This window comes from Corvus moneduloides, chromosome 4 (assembly GCF_009650955.1).
Source record: "Corvus moneduloides isolate bCorMon1 chromosome 4, bCorMon1.pri, whole genome shotgun sequence".
Lineage (NCBI taxonomy): Eukaryota > Metazoa > Chordata > Aves > Passeriformes > Corvidae > Corvus > Corvus moneduloides.
Window position 1 is genome coordinate 5,886,860 of NC_045479.1, and position 23,320 is coordinate 5,910,179.

General features: G+C 41.2%; 1 protein-coding gene across 8 annotated transcripts in view; it reads right to left on the reverse strand.

Annotated features, from left to right (window-relative positions):
• ADIPOR2 (adiponectin receptor 2) overlaps positions 1–23,320 on the reverse strand; it is a 45,050-nt gene that overhangs the window by 10,434 nt on the left and 11,296 nt on the right. For 6 of the 8 annotated variants that reach the window (XM_032106071.1, XM_032106074.1, XM_032106075.1 and 3 more), the window contains exon 2: positions 11,782–12,017. In XM_032106071.1, coding sequence (XP_031961962.1) covers positions 11,782–11,949 — 168 coding nt within the window. In that variant the 5' untranslated portion in view covers positions 11,950–12,017. Of the gene's footprint in view, positions 1–11,781; positions 12,018–18,502; positions 18,606–20,249; positions 20,256–23,320 lie in introns of those variants that run through there. The other 2 variants (XM_032106073.1, XM_032106072.1) reach the window with 2 other exon arrangements.

Consider the following 23,320-nt stretch of genomic DNA (forward strand, 5'->3'; position numbering starts at 1 on the left):
CATTAATAACTTCACAGGAACAACATTTGGTAGTTTTCTGCTCTATCATGACTTATCACGACTTATCACATCATCTGCATATTATGATACACTCTAGCTTCCCATGCAGGAGAGATGCAGGGAGCCATGGAAGTTCCACATTCCTGTTTGCTTCCTGCAATGCTCATGGCCCATCAGAGACTCCGTTCAACACTTCAGCTTCCAAGGAAAACAAATGGGAGGAAGCTAGGAAAGAGAGAAGGAGCTTCAGACTTAATGCAGAGAGCTGCCACGCACCCCGTGACCAAGCCAAGAAAGCTCCACAGCCAGCAGAGAGGGAGACTGGCCTCCTCCACATTTCCCAGAACACTTCTTCCCCTCCTATTCCCGTATCAAGGTTAACAGCTTTCAAATCAAGATGATGGATCAATAACACCATCCAAAGTGGCTGAGAATATAGTATATAACCTCACTTACTTTATCTACAAATTATTATCAGTAATGCAGATTAATGCCCTGAATGTTCAAGCCAGGGATGGGAGCTGGCTGTGCATTTGTCCCACATTACAGCTCTCTCCTTAGTGTAAAGCCTTATTAACTGTTTCTGCCAAGTTAACTCAATGAGCTGCTTAAAATTTTAATTTTTGAATAAAAAAAGGAGACTTCTTCTAGCCTACAGTGAGCTATCCAGAGTCTTCAATATTTTTGGGGTTTTGATAGAGAAATGACATGCTAATACCTGCTTTTGTACCCAATGCTTGCTGCAGTCACTGAAGCTTCATCTTTCAAAGAGGTCCCATCAATCAGTCCTTGACCCAATTTTGCTTATCCAGAATGCAATTTCTGGTACGTAATACACAGTATATACATCCTTCAAGTTTTACATATGACCTCACATTTGTCCACACTAGGAAAACTTGATTGCATAAACAAATCTTTGTGGATAACCCATGTCCCTTGTACTGTCTGCTCACCTTCATTTATCATTCCAGTGAACAACCCCTCTGAACAATCTCTCGTATTTTACAGCAACGATTGATATATTGACCAGCTCTAAGCAGATTCTCCAGCAGAGTAAGACAGTATTAAATACACTCACTCTGCCTAGGTTATCCCACTAGTTCTACTCAGAAAGGCACCAGCAAGATGCAAACAGGTTTAATATCCTTCTAAAACAAGCACAATTTCTGTTAGGCATTGGAATTTTTTAAAAATTTGGTTTCATTCTGACTCAACAACATTCACTGACATTATTTCTCACACTGTCAATTTTACTGGCTTTTTCTACTAATGGAGCTCTCTAGGATTCTCAGTTTTCAGTATCATAAATAATTAACTCAAGGTCATAGAAACACAGAATGGTTTGGGTTAGAAGGCAGCTTTAAAGATCAACTAGCCTAAGTCCCCTGCTGTGGAGGTCTGGATAAGATGCTCATGACAGTCTGCACAATTTAGCACCCAAAGAAACCTTTGGTTTCCAGGAGCATGCTTTATGGAAAAGCAAGGCTGGCACTTAGGTTCCAGTGTGTTTGACAGAGGAAGCACTGCTATGCCTTTCAGCTGCTCTAGAATTGCCTCCCCCAGCTGCACACAGTAACCAGCTCAAACGGGGTGAACAAGTTAGTCATCCTCAACTTACACAACTGGGTGGACTGAAGGAAAAAGGTCCCTTACGGAATCAAAGCCTGTATTCATTGCGGTCAGCCCAGTGACTCAAAGCCAAAAAATGTTCATTTCCCCCTCTGCACATACTCCCATTTCTAGAATGATGGGAAGGCTTAAATTTGAACAGACTGTAAAGCTTGAAGAGCACAGCTATTTCTGAACTAGTCCAAAATCTTTGCATTTTGGCCACGTGCCTACAAACAAATCATTACTGAGCTTCTTTTGGTGATAAAAGGAATTCATATCATATACACAGTCCAGATTACTGCCAAAAAATGGAATTGATTTTACTATCTCCTTCCTGCCATTAAACTGCAAAATTAGCATTCAAGGGAAAAAAACTAAAGCTCAGCTTCTTAGTCCTTTTCTTGCTAAGGAGGCAAAATGAGGCCTGTTCTGGAACATCCATCCTCCCTTGACTCCCTCCTGTACCGTCTCATTGGGAAGAACAGCAAACTGTGTCTGTTGGAAGCCAGAAATCCAGAGGGGAGGGCAACACCAACACCAGTTTTCACTTGGAAATCTGAAGGAGTCTACTGACCTTCAGTTCTTAAGGCAATAACTGAAAGGAAAAAATACCACTCTTCTGCTCCGAAGGTAACACTTCCACTATGACAAGTTCCTTCATATCTTAGGACTCACCTATTTTCTCCTCTTTGGCTGATTGTATCAGAAATTCAAGACTACTTCTAGCCCGTAACAACACAAGCAGGCACATTCTTTTAGGACCCGTTTTCAACTATTTCTAAGTCCTGCCCACAGAATCACATTTTAAAATCAGAAACATATTGGGTTTCTAAGACCATGAAGGAAGTGAGAGCCCAGAAGAAAACTCTGATACTCCCACTTTTAATGAGCTATGGTATATCCTGAATTAAGTGCTTCAAGAATAACTTTTGCCTTTGTAGTTCCTAGACCATAGGCCAAAGGGATGTTCCAGATGTTCTTTTACATCATCTCATTTACTCAACTTCTTTTAAAGCATCCCAGGTTTGACTAAATAATTCTGTGAAGTCTTCAGAGCATTTTAGAGTACCTTTAAAAAAAAACCCTTGTTTGTAACAAGCAAACTTGTTACAATCCTCAGCTGTCACTCTTCTAGTGCACACATGCAGCAATGCATACAATCAGTCTTTCACATTAATCAGAAATCATGGCTTCTGGGTACTTACACTCTAAAAGGTCTGGACACTTAATTCTATGGAAATGCCAAGCAATCATTCCAACTTTAATCCTACTGCCTTTGCAAATTCCCGAAGTGTTAAAGCCACCAAAAACCAGCACAGGTACCTAATGAGATGGAAATTATCCAACAGATGTATAAGTACAATCTGAGTTGAGTAACGGTACCAGAGAATCAAACAAATCTGAACGACAAGTGAAAATATCCAGAGGAACCAGCTTTACTGGTTTATCCATATTCACTTTATTTTGTCAAGTGTTACAGTTTCTTTTGTGATAACAGTGACAGACAAGAATGTAGAAGAAAAAGGTAGAGATCAGACTTAATTATATCACTTTGTATGAGAACCAGGCAACACACTTCCAGGGACAGATCATCATCTAAACAAGAATTTCAGAGCATGTTTTGGTAGGGATCAAAGAGGTTTAATACCAAACCCAAGACTTAGATCACCAGAGCAAACGAAGAGCAAGACACCCTAGAGCTCCATCGCACAGTGCTGATCATGAGAAAAGTTTAACAGTAAAATCTCACTCTTATATAGCAATGGTACAAAAGGTAAAAAAAGGTTTACATTTAGTACAAGAATTTCTCATCTGAATGCAGTCCAAAAATGTCAGATCACATAGCCAAAGATCCTGTTACAGAGAAAAGTGCAGTAAAACCTGCTCTAGTAAATGCAACATACTTCTCTTGTCTACTACAACAGCTTATCCTTCTCACATAGACTAACAGTTTCTATACTATCACTCTCAAATCTGTTAATAGACATGCTGTTTAATAATGTCCTTACTATGGAAAAGCCTGTCAGAAGTCAATTCATAATTGCAGAAAAAGATTCCAGAAACATTTTTCCCACTTTTCACTAAGTTATGTTCAATGGACTTCAAGCAGTCAAAGCGTATTTTGGTCTGTAGTTTCTTGATGTCAATTTGAAGACTTCTAGAAAGTTTCAGAGTTTGCACGTGACTGCTGCTTGCACAGGTGACAAGCAAGTTCTGGTTCATCACTTCAGAAAGTGTCATCAATGTTGTTGATTTGAGTGTGCAAACTAAAACATAAGTTAAATCTGAACAGAGCCACCTTTTACTCTGTAAAAAGTGGCCATCTCCTTCCTCACCCCCATCTGACCAATGCCCATCCCGTCCCCCAGCAGAGATCAGCAGCTCCCAACTGGCTCTCCCCAGTTCATACACTGGGCTCCATGTTCCACGCTATGGAATATCCCCTTGGCCAGTTCAGGTCAGCTGCCCTGGCCATGCTCCCTCCCAGCTTCTGGTGCCTCTCCTCACTGGCAGAGCTGGGGTGCTGAAAAGTCCTTGTCTCAGGGTAAGCACCACTGAGCAACAACTAAAACATCAGTGTGTTATCAATGCTATTCTCATCCTAAATCCAAACCACAGAACTGTACCAGCTGCCAGGGAGAAAATCAGCTATCCCAGTCAAAACTAGGACAATTAGTAACAGCAATAAAACTCTCCTAAACCCCAGAAAGGGCACAAGTTTTCTGTATCAGGGCTTCTTTTCAGACAGAGCCATTACTCAGTTACCCAGGAGCCTAACTGACCGTGCACATACCTATGTAGTATTAAGCTCTGCAGCTAATGAACTCCCAGGTCTCAAAGGTCAACTGTTTGTCATGCCAAGTCACCACCACGATGTCACCAGTGCCCTAAACCTACCACTGCAGGAATTTTCAAAGTACCACGCAGTCTGTATCTGTTCTGATATTCTTGCTTCCCTCAGCTGCTGACAGACACTCCCCCCCTCTCTTCTTGATCTCTGCCCTGACAGAACTCTGTGCTTTGGTAGGAACACAGGCAAGATAGCTCAGAAAAACCAAATGTCTTGATTAACACTGAGTCATGGCATATTATATGACATGGTATTTATACCCTAGTTTCTTCCTAAAACTCAAGTTACAAACATATGTTGCTGCATTTACAATACCACTGTTATCCCCCATATTAAACTGAAGTCACAAAGTCTAGACATGACTCTGAGTTCTTACTCTTGTTTATCTTGATCTCATCAGATGAATGATTAATAGTGCTTAACATGACATTCAAGTCATTTTATGTTCCTTGGGGCAGTGTGCCAGATTCAGTAACTCGAGAGCATTCAGCATAATGGCCAAGATACGTTCAAGGCTATAATATAAAAATGTTATTTTTCTAATCACAGCTCTGTAACATCCTTTTCAGCTGGCCAGATTGCTTTTTTTCAGCAGCAACTCCTCTGTGCCCATTCTGTCAACTGACCTTTTATCAACCAGCCTCTTGTAAGGGGGAAGCAGCAATAAGTACTGCCACGCCATCTCTTCTAAAAGCCTGTTGCACATTTTTCAGAATTTCATCAACTTATATTCTTTGTGTTGTAAGAAATCAACCGGAAACGAACAGCACCATAAAACTTTCCTCGACTTCCCCTAACTTCTGCACATACCAAGTTATTTTAAAATAACAGCTCTGTCCTTTAGAATTCACATTCTCCCTGACAAGCTTGTAAACACAGCCACACCACAGTTTCCAAAAGGCTGACTACATCCATCCTCTAAGCAGGGTGTGCAAAGTTGCGTTTGCTGTCACTGGACCAAAACAAGTCTTTCATTAGCACTTAAAACCCTTCAGGCCTGTTGGTCAAAATGTCAAGTACTTGAAGGTTCCTGGAGTTTAATGTTTTTCCTTTGTAGGTCACCTTCTTATAAAAGATACAGTCCATTTAATATAGCACTTGAAAACAGCTTTACACAACTGGCCACGGGTGACTGCTTGCTGGCACTCATTAAAAACAAGCACTAACATTCAAAACGCATTTAGCAAATAGTCCTAGGACAAAGTCACATTTTGGTTTCAGCAGCCTTGCTAGAACACTGATTAGAACTAGCTCCCTTCTTAAGTATCTTCAGATGGAAAGGGTCTGTTGAACCTCTGAGCAGCAGCAGCAGCTGCTACTGATTTTCTGTTAATGCCCAGTATTTGACGAGGGCCCAAGGCCTCAATGCCCACATGTGCTCATCAGTACAGTTTGGAGGAGAGCCTGTACAAATTGTCTCTACTGCAGAAGAGTCTCATGTGCCTTTTTCTGCTCCTCTGCCATTGTCAATCCTGACAGGAGAAAAAGAAAACAAGCATGCTGGGCTTATGGAAAAAGAAATGCTCTGTTACAAAAATAAGCAAAGAGAGATTGAAAGTGTACTCCTGAACTTAACGTAACAGCAGAGTCAATCAATCTGAAACAGTTGGAGGAAGATGCAAGTTAACCCACCAGCATAACACTATTTTTTTCTCTTCTATCACTGTGAAAGGTCGACGCACCCCCCCGCTGCTGCCCAAATCAGGCAGATATGATCTCCAGGAGAACAAAGGCAAAACCCATGGAATCCAACCCTTGTCCAGAGAAACTGTTGTGCCAGTGAATTATAAACAGAACTACTCCCTCCCTCTCCTAGTTGCAACACGCAGCACAGCAAGCAATGGTTACAAAACCTGCTGGCAGGCAGCAAACTCTGAGCACCACCACTTCCCCTCCCTCCCAAAGCACGGAAACACTCCACAGTAATGGGACACAGTTGAACCCAGCTGCAACTCAACAGCCTTCACCTAGGACAAATTCCTTGGTAATTCGGCGAGAGTTTTCTGGGAGACAGAGCAGACACAGAGACATGGACATTTCCTACATGTTACCAGCCTTCTGGGCACTGCCTGAGAATGCCTGACTGGGTCACCAGGTTGCCTTTTCTGCAGCCTTTCAAGCTCTCACAGTCTGTTCATAACCCAGCCACATCAACTGCCAGCAAGGGAGGCATCAGCATCTGACCAACTCAGGCCTGTGGAGCCTGGAAACCATCTCCATAAACGTGTCACACTGTCCTCATACTGTCTAAGTGGGAATACTTGGAGATATTCTGCTCTGTGTATCCAAAAATGCTTTCCAGTACAAAAAAAAAAAAAAAAACCCTACTCTACTCAAGCACTTCAGTGACTAGGAATCTGAGTAAAATTCACATTACTTCCAGTTCTTAGAACAGCAAGTGAAGGAGAAATGCAGATGTTAAGATCTTTTTGATCTGAAGCAAAATGTCAACTCACATGCTTTCAAAGAAATAACATTTCTTCCCAAGAGTTGCAAAAATGGAGGAAAGGAAGAGATAATAAAGAAATCTACAGAACAACAACATTTGAACACAATCAGCTTTAAAACAAAAGGAAATGTGCTTTGGTGGGACCTCAAACTTGATTTTGCCAGGCCTCTTCCATTCACACTCTACCAATAAAACCTGCAATGCAATGGAGGAAGAAGGCAAATACAGAAGCAAATGCCAACTTTGCAATCATAACCCCAAAGAACCAATAGAAAAACGCCAGACTGAAAAGGAAGCTAAATGGTTTAAACTTGCAAGTAGATCTACAAAGGATGAAATTTCACACAATCAGAATTAACAAATATTAGCTCCAGAAAGACTATTCCTAAGACTCAAATGTCTCCCTTTGACCTTCAAGACTTCACCTCAGTCTTTTTCACTCAGCTGGCATGCACCAGAAAGCCAAGCTGACGATTCCATTTATTTACATGCACCCTTCCGCAATACCAAAAAGTATGTCTGTAGTCTGCTTCCGCAGATAACATGTAAACACTTCTGTTACAGAGAAGGCTTTGAGTAAGTCCTAGGATTCAAATTAAAAGCCTCGAGTCATTTGCTCACCCTCAATTACTCCAGAATTCTCTTTTGTACCTGAAATCCTGTTACATCCTTCTGCCTTCCTCTTTCAAGTCACTTTGGTATTTATGTTCTAGAAAGACTCCTGTAGGTACATGGAGATATCATGAAATTTGTCAGAGGTCAATTAAGTTCTCCTTTGAAAGCCCATACTCCCTTGAGAAGCAATCCAGAGGAGTATTTACCCAAATTTCTTCTGCCCATTCAGATGACTTGAGGGCTACACAAACCTCCTCCCAGAACCTTACTGTAGGTTACCAAACACTTCAAAGCAACAGGTCTCCACTTTATGGGCACATTTTGGTGCCACACAGGACAACTGCACAACGCAGCTCAACTGCATGGAAGATGAAAGCAATCGGCATCCAAGCACGGAAAACCCGATGACATGACTGAAACAAAGGGAAAGAAAACGGTTCTTTTGTTTACCTCCTGTCACCGACAGGTTTAAGTACAAAAGGAAAGAGTCAAGCACAGGGTTTTGGGCTGCATAAAGAGCCCATTCATCACATTGTAAGAAGTCACATGCATTTGATTGTGTCAGCTTAACAAAGTCACAGCAGGAGAGATTTCTTTAGGAACTATCACTGATGGAATTGCAAAGGCAGTTAAGACACAGAAACTCTGGGACACGAGAAAGGATGCTGTCCCAAAGGCAAGGCAATCCAGGATGCTACAGGAGGGAAGCACCTGCTGAAAAATGCCTTATCAGCACATAGTGTAAACCAGAAAAAGGAAAAAAGGTTTAAACTGCTGAAGGAATGAGAAGAATTATGCAGCTTGCTTGATCCCTTTCTCATCATCAAATGCTTACCATACAGACAAATGGTTACTATTTCTCCAAATCACAGAAGGCTCACCACTCACCTGCCACTACACTATTTTCATGTTTAAAGATAGCAAGACATGTATCTAGTTCTTGAAACTGGTACTTGGAAGAGGGGATAATCTGTGGACATATTTGCACTCTAGGAGAGAACAGAGTTATGGAATAAAACACAGACTAAGAGGTTTGGGTATAAATAGGATATTGATGATGTATGACTTGTATCTTCTCATAGGAATCACTATATAATTGGCAGATGAACAGCACTGGCAGAAGGATGCAGCTGTGTCATTATTATTTTGAATAAGCATGTTCAATATGGCTAGTAATTCTTTGCTACATGTATCTGAATGCCACAATTTACAGGAAGTAAGATCTTTAATTTTTAGCTCACAGCTATGCAACCTCCCAGGTAGGTTACTGGTGCCAGGGTCAAAAGCCTCAGAAAAAAACCTTTTAGGAGTAAATCTTATTTCTTAATATTATCTCCATTTTTTTTCCCAAGAAAATGCTTTACTAGTTATGAGGACCAATATTGTGGCCCATCAAAATGAGGAGTACACAGTATGCAATGCAAGCTGTGAGGAAGATGGAAAATAATTCTTAACAACATAATGACATGCTTCCATGCTTTCCTCCTTAGAAAAGACTATTAAAATAATTCATCAAAATCAACTACTACCTCTTAAGAGCTCAGACTGCTTACTTCTACAAGTGGAGCAGGAAGTGGATATACAAGTAGGGAAAGGGAAAGCAATCTTGTTGTACAGGAGAGTTTGGAGAAGATTTTATACAAGTAAAGAGCTGCAATGGTGTAAGCAGGGTAATAGGAGGCAGTGGGAAAATAAACAATGCAGTATTATCACAGGATAAAAAGGTACACATTTTTACACTAATACCTCAAGTCTTAGGCCCAGTACATTTTAGAATACATATTTATTATGATAAAAGCTTTTCCTAAGTAGAAGCATTTAATAGCATATTAAATGATGATGGGGGTTCTACCATCAAGACACTACACAGCCCTCATCCACGTCCCTCCTCCAACAAGGAATTGTTACCATCAGTTCCATCGTGGCTGCATTTAGCACTAAACACTGATGCAGTGAGCACTACTTGAGACCTTTTATAAGGCTATGTTTAGCTTGAGTGCCTGAGTACTATTGCCATCTAGCCAAGAACAATATCCTTATATTACTGTTATCTAAACATGAACCTCTTCCAGACCAGAGGAAAACCAGGCTTTTGAACTTATAAGTCATGCTAATGAACTAATAAGTCTCTCTGCTGAGACAGTTGCACAGAGCCAGAATGCACAGCAGAGCAGAAGAGTGAATCCTAGCTGACATTCGAGCAACAGCTGTGCTGAGGCTTACACAAGGCAGAGGAAGATGTACAGCATAATGTTTTTTCCAGATTATTTGGAACACTGCAAAATATCACATAATAAAGGCCATTTGGCAAGCCAATATTGGTACTTTTGACAGCAAAGTGTTTTGGGATGATCCATTAGAAGCATCAATTATTCAGCCTTTTAAGACAAAAAACAATTTAAAGACATCATACTAACAAACCCAAGAAATCACAGAGGACAGGAATAAAAGGGTAAAAAACAATTCAAAAAGGCAGGAGGCCATCTATGGCAGAGAAAGTGATACAGATTAAGATAGAACAGCAAGGCCCAAATGGCAAAAACAAATTTCTGTGACAGCACTTTAGAAGACCAGGAAAGAGAAATCAAACATGAGAAAACCAAACATTTGTAGTGAGCCAAAACAAAAAAAACCACAAACTTTTGTTGTATGGATGAAAGCAAAAAACCAAAAAGACAACATGTGCTAAGAATGTCTGAAAGAGGGAATGAAAGTACTTCAATCATTTCATTTCCAAAATGTTAGAATTAAACACTGATTCATCCAGATAATTTCTGTGTAGCTAAGCAAATGTACAGAAAGAATTAAAGCACATAACCAATTATGGACTTTTACCTTGGCTATTCCATCCACAGGCAACAGGTAACTCTCATTATTCAACCAGGGAAGTCAGAGGCAAGAATGAAAACAGCCTTCAAAACAGATGATCCCAAAAACACCAACAGATAAACATGTAACTTCAAAATATCTGCTAGCACAACTCAACTTTTCTTTTTCTAACCAGTCTTGGCCAAGGCCTTCCACCTTAAACACATGCTTCACAACCTTGTACAAAGCAGAAGACGACTCTGGGTATTTCCCTCGTCACGGTACTGAGAATGTCCTTAGAGAAGTCACAGCAGTACAGCTGCGAGCGCCTTGGCTTGGCTTACTAGACATGAATACCAACCCTGACTTCTCATTACAAGAATGCACAGAACTAAATTCTGTAAGGGCTCCAACTCATCAAGCTGAGAAGGCAAATACCAGTTCTCATGTCAGCTGATCCATGACAGGGGGCCACACACACACCCAGAATTTGTGGCAAATGCAATTACAGCCACCGCCCAACATACATTAAGTAGCACCAGCATGTTTTTGCTGCTGGCTAAAACCACACAGTTGCTGTGACTGAGCTGATACAGTAAACTCATTACTCCATGATAAACTGGATAGTGAGTCTAAGACAAAGGCCTCTTCCACTTAACTATGCTGATATCTACCTGAATATATCCTGGGAGAAGCATTAATTACATTTCTGGAACTGTCTAACCAGAAGGTACTTTTGTCCAGTGCTTAGACATTGTCTTTGTAGAACACCTGATTAAGCTGCAGATGCCTTTCTGCATGTTGTGGCTGCTAAAACTTCCAAAGGTTCATGCACCAAAAATTTATAAACACTGCCACTGGCTTAGAAAATGTGTGAGCCACCAACTGCTAAAGGCTGGAAGAGTGTCTGAGGCAAGCAACACAAGGTGCTTCCCCATCCTTTTGCTCTTCCTTGTGAGTCTGTTACTGGCTGCTGTCTGAGATAGGATATCGTGCATTGTTTAGTCTAATTCCAGCAGGAATGCTTGCAAACAGATCTTTCTGTCCTAATCATCAGAAAGATATCAATTAGCCAAGGTTCTGATTATATGCAGCCGGAGTCAATACTTCTCCTTTCACCTATAATTAATTGAAAATTACAGAACAAAAATATTTTTGTATGAGCAGCATCTCAGCAGAGAACAAACCAATACAAGTCCCATTTCTTTGAGGAAAAAATAAAAACAGAAAAGCTGGTAAAACTAGTTATGCCCAGTCTTGTCACCCAAGTTCCCATACATTCAACTGCATACTTCTGGAATCTTCCTGGTATTATTACAGTTATTTAGCAGGCATTAAAAGGTTGTAGGCTCATGGTCCACATTTCTGAAAGCTATTTAAAATGCTGAAGCACTTACGTCAAAACTCATTTTTCCTATCAAGCCTAACAAGTAACCATATGACTTACATTTTCCTGATCAGAAGACAGTGGTGGCTCCACTAGAAGAAGGCTCTCCTGAGAGCTGTCCTCTTCAAAGGTTGCCTGTGCTGTTGCAGTGTCAGACATGTGTCCTTTTCTGAGCCGTAGACCCGGCTCTGGAGAACCAGCATTATCGAGTTCCGTTAGCTCATTCATGAGATGCTGGAAGCCTTCTCAAATATTCTCTTTCTTCTTGGTTCAGTTTGGCTGATTATGCCTTGGCTCTGAAAGACAAATGGTTTGTGTAACTCAACTGCAGTTGAAAAGAAGAGTGCAAAAGTTGGCTGGAAGAAGAGCTTGCTTACGAGCTACCAAACAGCTACGACAACTGCCTTTATATGTGCCCAAACTCCCACCAGATCAATCACACAGATTTCTACACTGCTGGATAATGAATTCTCATCCTGAGACCACTAACGGTTTCATACCCTAACACAAGTGAAACACAACTCTGAAGGATGATAGAAAACTGAGCTTCATAAAACAGTAAATCTACAAAACCACAGCAAATTTTTATGAATTATTTCTACAAAGTTGCAAGCACCAGGCTGTAAATACTATTTAGAAATAATCTACTTATCACAAGTACTCCACAATTATTGTATTTTTTGCAGGTATGAAGCTCATACCCAAGCTCAGTTATCCAGTCTAGGTTTCATCAAAACTAGGACATTAAGTACTGGTTATAGCAATCAAGCAAAGCTCAAGCAGAGCTCAAGCAGCAACTAATTTTAAACAGACTGCAAGGAGGGCAGTAGCACACAGAGCAGTCATGCTTCCCTTGCTTGAATTAACACGGTCACAATCACTGCCAGGAACGGGTTTGTACCTTTACTTGGGCAAGGAATTAGAGCACGCAAATTTAAACACTGTTCATTCCATCAGAGCCATCAGAAACAGGTAAATCCCCCCGAAAACAATAACCATGATTTCTACTCAGAAAAGTAATTGTATTTTACACTTACAACACTGCAAAAAGGATTCAGGGTAAATTTAACTCAAAATGCTAAAGATTTGATCAAATTTACAGAAATTTGGTGACAACTGTTAATCTGAGCCCTCATCCAAGAGTATTATTGGTCACATTTGTTTTGTACATCACTGTGTGGTGTCACTTCAGCAGCCAGTTAAGAGATACCTGTTTGACACTGGTAGCCTTGGGAGGCACAATCTCCAGAGAACAATCTGAGTGCCACAAAGCATCAGAATGTATTATGAGAATGAAGCCACAGCTGAGGCTTCAGAATCACTCTGAATGACCATCTATTCATTTTGCACTAATCACTTGGCGTCATTCTTATTACTGTAGCACCTAAGTACTCAGATGTTACTAACACATAACTACATTAAGACAACCCATCTAACAAGTTTTAACTTGCCAGTATGCATAATTAAATTGGAATTTTAGTGGCCAATAAATGATGCTGAAATTTGTCATAATGTAGGAGGGAAAATTAAAAATATAAGATAGGGAATTGATATTGGCAGTTTTGTAATAAAATGTCACCTCCAAAAAGCCAATAAATAATGTATTCTGTCCTTACAGGAACTCATTTCATTTACATATGATCACTACAAGGTAATTCTCAGCTCTGACAAATGGGCTATAGGTAATTTTGCTGCAGCAGTTTGTAATACTATATCCCCTCAGCTGCCTGGCAATCCTCAGAGGAGAGAGCTGCTAATGAGCAGGTAACAGACTCTGCAGAACTAAATGATACCAAGTTGTCCAATTTCAGTATGGCACACTGCTTTAATCACCCAAGATAGTAAGGTGACAATCTGACAGTAGAGCAGATGGCATCCCCACCTTCCTGCTACCTTCACTACAGGGTCAGCAACCTCCATCTGAGAAGCAACATCTAAAACAGCCACAGCTGTTTACTTGGTAAACACAAGGGCCACAGGAGAATTAAGATGAAGTTTAGCAACATTACACAGGAAGCTCAGTGAAGAAGTTGAGCAAGTAGATTTTAAGAGCAGGAACAAATATTTAGAAAGCCAGAGAACTGAAATCTTGACTGTTTTTGTCATATTTCAAGCAGCCAATTCACAATTCTATTTTTATGCAAGAAACATGAAGGCATAATCACACTGCCATTTGGCAAAACTGATGTAAGAAAGAAAAGAGTATGCAACAACAACTACAGCTTGAAACTAAGCTAACAGGCACCTTAATCTAAAAGGCAGCCTGTAAGAGACTCATTTCAGTACAGTACTACGCTGGTTTTGGCTGGGATACAGCTAATTTTCTTCCCAAGTAACCATTACATGTGATGGAGCCTGTCTTTCCTGGGGATGGCTGAACACCTGCCTGCCCGTGGGAAGTGGTGAATGAATTCCTTGGTTTGCTTTGCTTGTATCCACAACTTTTGCTTTACTTATTGAACTGTCTTTATCTGAACCCACAGGTTCTCTCTTTTACTCTTAGGATTCTCTCCCCCATCCCAGCGGGGCAGAGTGAGCAAGCAGCTGTGCAGGGCTTAGCTGCCCGCTAGGGTTAGACCACAACAAGTACACTGAATCAATTTGAAACCATAGCTAAAACCAGAAAAATGCAAGTAAGCAGAGCAGCTGTTTATAAACAACAGTTACACACAGGCACACCCCCCTACCTGCTATTCCACACATTTCAAACAGGAAGTCAGTACTAACAGCCCTAGCTCGTTCCACAGATTGGGCAATTTCATGAGACGTTTAACCAGCAAGCTTTACTGGTTTTTCTTTCTGCCAGATTTAAGCAATAGCACTGCCCCTGTGTGCTGCATTACCACTATATTGCCTAATGGCCTGTCCTTACATCACCTCTGTGACATTGTGGGAGCAATGCTCTGGGATGAAGTACAGCCACACAACAGGCTGAACCACATTTGGCCGAGATGCTTGCGAAAGGCTCTGCTAATACAAGATACAGGAATGCCAAGAGACTTTTACATCAGACCTTGAGGATTTACTGCACGAGCACTCGCTGCCAAGCATTCACTAAGGTTAAAAATAAAAGATGCATCTCACCTCCAGCGAGTCAGATTTGCCTTCAGCAGTAGAGCTGGTCTTCAGAGCTCTGCAGAAATAGAGGTTGTTGTTTCTTGAAAATACAGTGAGATTGTTCAGTGAACTAAGATGTTTCCATGTCATTCATGCAGGATCCTCTTAGTGCTAAATATGCTTGCCCTAAATGAGCATGCAAAGGTAAGCAAGATAAAAGCTAATCCAAAAGCATCTCTACTGGGCCTTAGTTCTTTTTAAAAATGTACTACAACAGCAAGAAATACATGACTGAATGCAACAGGAAGGTGCCAACACAGAAGTGCTAATAGCCTGAAATATCTGTTCACAGGTGAAAGAAAGCAGTGAAGACTATGAACAGGAAAGGCATAGGTGGTCTTTAAGTTCTATCTTAAAGTTTCTATGACTCACAGCTCAGTGAACAATGACCTTTTCTTAAGAAATTAGGAAGTCTAAGTATGGTCAGTAGCAGCTAACCAGAAGATGATGGTTGAAACACTGTGAGGAGACTTACTGCCTCATTCTAAGATTGCACAGTTCACAAAAACAAAAACTAGAAAAAAGAAATCTATAGAACACCTGAGGTCTTGGAAAATATTGCTTTGTGTTTCATGGAGATGATAAATCTCATAAATAAAGTCCTTCAACATTTTTTGTTGCATGCAAATTAAAGGTTTCATTAAAATTAGTTTCCATTTAAAGAGGAAGTTGCCATTATGACTTAAAATCTACTTAATGATTGCATACATAATATCAGCATGTAGATGAATCAGTGAGTTCCTGCTGTGTTTAAATAAGCTGAGAAAAGCATCTACAGAGTTTGGTCTGTTGGGTTTTTTAATACAGAAAACTTCTAGATGCTCTGTCAGCTTTTAGAAAGGACTTAGCAGTTTAACAGAAGCAGAGTTCTAAACACAGCCTACAAACACAAAACGAGGCACTCCTTCAGCCAACTCTGTGTGCTGCTGCCTTGCCACACACCCCCTAGAGCAGCCTCAGCTGCTCCCTCCAGCCCGGTTCAGCAGCGGCCAACCCCACACAAGGACAGTCAGTGCCAGCCTGAGGCTCAGCCCTGCCATCTTTCCAAACAGAACTAGCAGGCAGTATTATTCCAGCATTCACTGCCACTGTGCAATGGACAGGAGTCAACACCCACAGCTATCGGCATATTTAGGACACTGCTTCACTCCTTGATATGGAAAGACTAGTTATACAAACTTAAGCACCACAGGATAATGCTATTATTCTCTATATGACACTCCCTAGGATAAGCACCATAGCCCTTCTAACCTCCCAGAATTCACCTGGCACAAGGACTGATTTACTGCCTAGGCTAAACCATGACACATGGTAGTAAAACAAAGCAAACGCATTAACGGTAGTGTTTGTAATTAAATTTAAAAGATCTGTCACTCCCTTTTTAGGACAAAACACAGCCTGGATGGTCAGACTACCTCCCACTACCCCTAAGCAAAGCAATCTCTCCAGTACTCCACTCTCATCAGTTATGTTCTTTCCTGTAAGCAGCACAAGAATGATCCTCAGGAGGTATTTAATTCTGCCTGTAGGAAAATGAAAATTCTTCTCCCTACACTCCCCTCTCAACTGCCTTTCTGGCAGAAACTTTCCTGTGCAGGTAGTCAATGGCATCCACTGTATGCTGTTTCCTTGATAAACCTCTTCCAAAGCATCCATTAAAGCAGCACAAACAATGTATACACAGTGGATGGTTCTTCCTAAGATTAGCTCATTCCCTCTAACAGAACTTATCAAAAGAACAAAAGACTATCGTGAAAATTTCAGGCTACACATTTCTCAGAATATTCATTAATGCTTAATGTTTAATGAAGGGCTTGAGTGCCCAAAAAATTTTGTAAGAGATGCTGTATCAGTCTACAAACTTTGCCTTGCCTGTGTCCACGTGCCATGGCAGCTACAACCGTGCCAGTGGAAGGGCAAAGCTGATCGAACAGTGAGACTTTACCGAATCCCCAGCGGTTTAGGCAAGGCCTCAGGAATAGAATAGGCACAATTCCATTCCCAGAACTGTCAGCACAGGCACAAATGGCAGAGCACTTCCACTACAACCCATGGACAGACTGACTGGGATAAGAACACAGCTTACACAGGGCGATGGGGAATTTTGTGCCTATGAAACAGTTGATTCTGGCTACCTTGAGTGAAACAAGGTATAGTGATTGAAATGCACTTTTCTTGGCACATTGTATTTCTAGTACTATCCTCTGGTAGGGAGCTTCTGTCACAAGTAGTCCCTCACAAATAGTACAGTAAGGCCAACTTGAAATACAGGATTTTTATATTCTTTTTTTTTTTTTTTTTTATTTAACAGTCTTTCAACCATTGAGCTGTCTTTTTCAATTCAGGAGTTAAACATTCACAGTTCACATTCCAAATATTCTCTAAAGCTACAGTCAAAAACAAAGCAAACAAGGGTATGTATGAACAGGAGGAGAAGGAAATTCTCACAGAAGACTTTGTTTTCTCAATGTACCCTAAAGGAAAAGTACGAATCAGGCTGTAAAAATTCTTTGGAGGTCATCTTTAACAATGAGGAGCCATGAGGAAGTAATCCAACACCTCTTTTCTTGATGTAATTTCCCTAGATAAAGAGACATCTACAAAACAAAGATTAGACTCCCGCAGAGGGTCAGTGGCCAAAAAGCTGTCTTTGTAACTTGTAAACTGTCACTGGACGCTTCAGCCTAAGCTACTTCACAGCAGGCTGCAGAGGCAAACAATCAAGCACATTCTGATGCATTTGGATGCAAAGAAAGGGAACAAGCCAGCAGCCTGCCTGCATTATCGAAATGCTTCCCTTTCAGAGGATCCCATTACATTGTTACATTTGTCCAATTTGTACTGCAAATTGGACCCCAGTTTTTTAACTGGGTTGAGAGTTATGTCAGAGGCTGGCCCACCCCCAGAGCACAGTGTCCGGTCCTTACAGACTGGATGACTGCTGTAAATCAGTTCTACTCTTCAATAAACCAAAACCAAGTGAATTGTCACAAAAGCAGTACAAAACTAAGAACAGAAGTTCAAGTTCCTTTCACATTACATTCCACAAATATCCACAGCCCAGACCTGGAAAACCTGCTTTTGGTTCACTTTTCATTAAATGGCTGTTTCTCCAAGTGAAAAGCATTCCATCTTTTGCCTTTTAATGATTTTATTTCTGCGGCATGCTACTCACACCAACTTGCTTCATGGCTGCCAACAACAAAAAGATGCAGTTCTTTTATGTTAGTAACACTTGGGATCACAGATTGCCTAGAAGTGAAAGACTGAAATTAAACATCACTTTTCTTTTAAGTGAAAATTCAGAATACATACTTTTAGCTACTGCCTCAAGGACATCCAATTCACAAAACTGTTGGGTGAAGATGAAGAAACCAAAGTATTTGGAGCAGGCACTAAAATCCAGAGCTAGACCACGAACTGAGGTTACATTCCTTTAACCCCTCTACAGAGAGAATCTTTGCATGGGAATGTAAAGGGCACCAAGATAGCAGCAATCCAGAGACAAATATTCCCCTACCCTTCCTCCTAGGAAGCCTGTGTTTCAATCTCTAAAAACTGAATCAAGATCTTTTACAGATCAAGAAAATGCTCCAAGGCCCGGAGCAACTGTACAAAAACAAACGCTGCAGCCCTGCTTTGAAAACCAAAGAGGAATACGCACATTTCAGGCTGCAAACTTCCACCAGCAAATCCTTAGGACAGCTGCTTTCAGTGCTCCTTACTGGCCTGCTTGGAGACCTCTTTATTTAGATGCCACCGCTGCGCAGATTTAAGGCCTGGCTGGTGCCCAGAGGGGGCAGCTCCACTTTCCCCTGTACAGGCAATGAACAGCTCCACTTCTCACAGCTGCCCACCCCAGAGGCACTCTGATATTTGTCACAAGCCCTTCCAGGTGACAGCGTGGAAAACCATTAACCAGGGGAGGGGAATGAGATCATCATTTGCCACGTAAAACGCAAATGCCGTCGAACGCATAAAGTGCACTGGCTCAACGCACTATCGGGGAAGCAGCGTGGACAACGTGACAAAGGGCAGCACCCCAGCCCCAAAGGTTTAACTCTACATATATTCTAGGCAGAATTTTCCTAGCCTAATGAAAACCTGGCAGTTATCTGTTGGCCCTAACCTTTAATCGTTATATATGTACACACTGTGGCCTTTACTATGACCTGTCAACCAGGGCAGACCATACCTGGCACAGCAAACCAGACACCCTACCAAGGTCCCTACTTTTAATTGAGCTCACAGGATTCGGAGGCCGGGTTGTAAAAAGCTGACACTCTTCCTAGTTTTCGGAAGCACCTGCTCTCTAGTTTTACTGATAATTTTGATAAGCTTTACACATGAGGTTGTGAGCTTGCTCATCAGTGTTTTGTTTTGTGTCTGACAGGCTTGGTCTACAGAATATCTGCATTCCCATATTAGTAAAAAAATAAGAACAAAGTGAAGTTACTGCTTCAGCTGCCCTCAGCAATGGCATTTCTTCAGCTGAAAGCAGCACATCCTCTCCTCAAAAGCCATGCTGTTGTTTTGCCACAAGTCAGACAACTAAAAAGCTGCTACTTTTCTGTAGCAAAAATTCTACAAGAACATTTTGGAAATAACATCCACAGAATTGTATCAGTCTAGGATCAAAAAGCGGTGCATCATCTTTCAGATTCCTTCTTAACCACCAAAATTCAAGGAAAAGAAGCAGATCCACTATAACTAGGACTGCATCTAATTTATGCCAATTAGAAGCAGATTTAGTCAAGTGGCTGAAGTTCCACGTAAGACCGGGTAAAGCTACTTATTAATTACTTATTTTAACTTCCTTAATGCAATGGCCAGAGAATAATTTCAGTTTTAAAAGACAAATATTATTGAGAGTTAAGAAAAGCTGATGTGAACATTAGTCTCCTCTACATTTAGTGCCACTCCTTCAGACACAAATATCTTTTGTGGTAACATAGTTCAAAATCATCTTGACTTCTGAACCAAGACCAAAGACACTGATATCATAAGACAACACTGACACAATTTAAAAGTAGAAATGTTAAGTTAATCTTTTACTTTCTACTGCCCTATGACTAAGGAGAGATTTCAAAACACCCACAGTCTACTTATGAGAATATACTGCTAAAATGAAGTGGGGATGTAGCTTGAACTCAAAACGCATCTGCAGGTCCTAGACCAAGACACTCACACAAAACATCATCTTGCTGTGGTTTGTTTGACCAAAATACTTTTTGCTAGTACCACTGTGCTCCCCACAGAGGTTTTTGCTGCAGTCTGTGGTCTAACCAGTACAGCGATACCAGTGTAAATTCTAAGTTTGAAACAGCTTAAGATCATAAACATGCCTCATGTTCATTTACAGGTAATCAGGAAGCATTTTGTGAATATGCACCTTAGATGTTTTCCACAACTTGGCACTACTTACTGGTGCATTCAGATAACCACGGGGGGGTGATGGGGGTGTGTGTATGTGATCCACATTGCTTTCAACTCAAAAAACCCCCCTCAAAACCAGAGAAGTCCCCCAAACACACAATGGAGTTGAGAGAAAAAAACGCTGTAAATGAGCTGGGCAATGAGGAGCACCTACCTTCTAGATACTTCCAGTGCAAAAAAAATACTGTGTCCCTACTTTGGAGCATGTAATTGCCATCCACCCTTTGGTAACAGAGCTACACTGCTTGCTAAGTACAATGGGGACTGGCTGTAACATTGGATTAATGACAATCAGCACCATTACAGGAAAATAAAGATTATTTTTTCTGGCAAACTATTTACAGAAGATAATTTACAACATAAAATACCAGCAACAGCAGATTAAGCAACAAATTCCTCGAGGGAAACAGACACAATGCTTACACTTACAAAAATCTCTTATTACAAAACAGGAATAAAGGCTAAATTTCACATAAACAGAAAAAGTTGAAGCCAGACCTCCAGGTTGCCTTTATCATGGGTAAAATACAGCATTTACTCTAATTATGAAATTCACAAAAGGAAACACAGCATTATGTGAAGCATTTACAGTAAGCAGTGATGGATGTGTATCACAGTTAAGCACTACTGACTACCCTCTCACCTACACAGATCCCCACATGGCAAGGTAAGATACAAAAGATAGGATTTATCCAGGATCATTTACTCCTGCTCCAGAGCCTGGAGTCACAAGAGGGTCTGCCACACCCTTCCTAGACTTGCAAGGGACATGCAGGGATCTGGGGACATTGAACGAGGGGAAAATCAACAACGTGCAACCTTGTACACGCAGCACTGCCGGTGCCAGCAGGAGCCCACGTGCTCCATATCGAGCCACAAGGCCAGCGCTGAGGTTTATCACATTTCCTCTGTCAGAACTTCAGCTTTTAAGCAGTTTAGCTGTGACAGGAGCTCTTCTAACTGCCCAGATGCCATTGACTTTTGCTTACCTTGGTGTGATACAACCTCTAGTTATACTCCACAGAAAGAGGAATTCTCAGCGATGTTGAGAAATACCGGCCTAGCATGACAACAGTGGAGAGGCAGGATGCAGCACACAGGAGTACAGGCATGGGATACGAGACAGGACACAGCCTTGCCACATGGTGACCCCACAGCTAAAGAACTCATTAAAGGACAGTTAAAAAAGGCAGGCCTGTAGCCTAAAGCCGGCTTTCGGGGTAACAAAGAAATTGTAACTAACATACATAAGGGACACTGTATATAGTAAATTCAGACATAACCTGGAGCTTTAGACCAATGAAGAAAGAAAAGAGGAATAAAAGCATATTAGCAAAGATACCAAGGAAACTCAAGTGGATCCTGGAGGGAGGAAGAAGAAACAGGGAACAGCAACATCACACCCCTCCCAACAAATGATTCCTAGGGCTGACAACCTCCGTTACCCCCTCCAGCAGTCCAAAGCTGCTGACCTAAAGACCCAGAGCAGCAATGGAAGGGTGAAAACAAATCACAGAGAAGGGACAGAAACCAAAAAGTCCGTGTGTTACAATTTTAGCTGTGTTTGGTAACATTTTCGTGGATGTAACTGCCACATTCTTCTTAGAATCATTAGGGAGACGTTCATAAAGAAAAACTGAGTCACACTGCTAAAATTTCCATTGTACCAACAATAAGTTCTTGGCCTTACTTGCATGCATGTTACTTTTATAAATAGCCACATGCACAAGGGGTACTTCCTCTTTACCATAAAGAACATAACAACAAAGGAGAAGGAATGCAAGACTCCATCCATGGTTGTCTTTAAAGCGTTATAGGAAAATTACAATAGAGTAACAAGGTCTGAAACAGCCCCAGGAAAAGCAACCGAATGGGCCACCTGAACTGGTAACACTCTCTGCCCAGAGAGTGAACTCTGCTGGAGTGACCTGTCAGTGTTGTTCTGTACCTTAAGGGCCTTTCATACACATACACACTCTCCTACAACAGCACCTGAACACAAAACAGTGAGCCAGGCACTCACTGTCTGTGCTTTCTGTTTGCAGAAAGAATCTGCAGACATCATAGAAGACATTCCATTTCTTTAAGAAACCCTAAGAACAGGAAGGAAACATGGCCGAGTCAATAAGCCCTCACAATCTTAAGAGTAGGAAGGGCAGGAATTTCAGTTGATTTCCTGGACAAGGGCCCAGACAGGAGGAACACGAGCAGAAGGCAAGAACTGGGTCAGCAAACTACTGAATAGTTATTTGTCCTAGTTTTCAAATACTTACTGAAGGTACTCTTGCCCTAGCCCAACTGCATCTATAAGGGGTATTAAGACATGGAGAACTAAGACAGATAAACTGCTCTGAAAAGAAGAAAAAAATACCTTAGGCTGACACAACACCTACTGTCCATGGAGTTAGCAAATAAAGGATCTTATTCTAGGATAAGTTTATTCTCTCTCTGTAAGAAAAATAAGCTATCAAATATAATTTTGATGTGAAGACAAACTACCATATCCACAGTGTGACCGAGATGCAACACAGCTCTTTAGATTCACCCGATGTGCACAGACAGACAGAAGACACAGGCCAAGCTTCTCAGCAGAGACTGAGTGCTACATATAGAAGCCAGCCACCAATTCGTATGCCAAAGATGTACTCAGCTGAGTTCTCCAGCTGAGAACTCCATACAGGGGGTCAGACCTGAACAGAGCCTTCCCCACCTGTATCCCTAGGTACACTATTATGGAAAGCATGAAAGGTTCTTCCAGTATTGACAGCACAGTAGTGGCAGATATGATTTTGGAAGAAAAAGTAGACACTGACAGGCTGTAAGTCCTCAGGAAAGTCAATAACCAGCGCCATGAATTTAATACATTAGAAAAAGCAGAAGGAAAACCTTGGAGGACCATTGACCTGCCCAGATAACCAGGCAAGTCCTGACTTACGTAGATAAGCAAGCAGCTGGCAGTTAAGTAAACAAGTAAGAAGTGAAACAAGCCTTGAATTTATGAAATACAAAATCTAGTATCTACCTTTAATATGTGCTAGTTAATCTG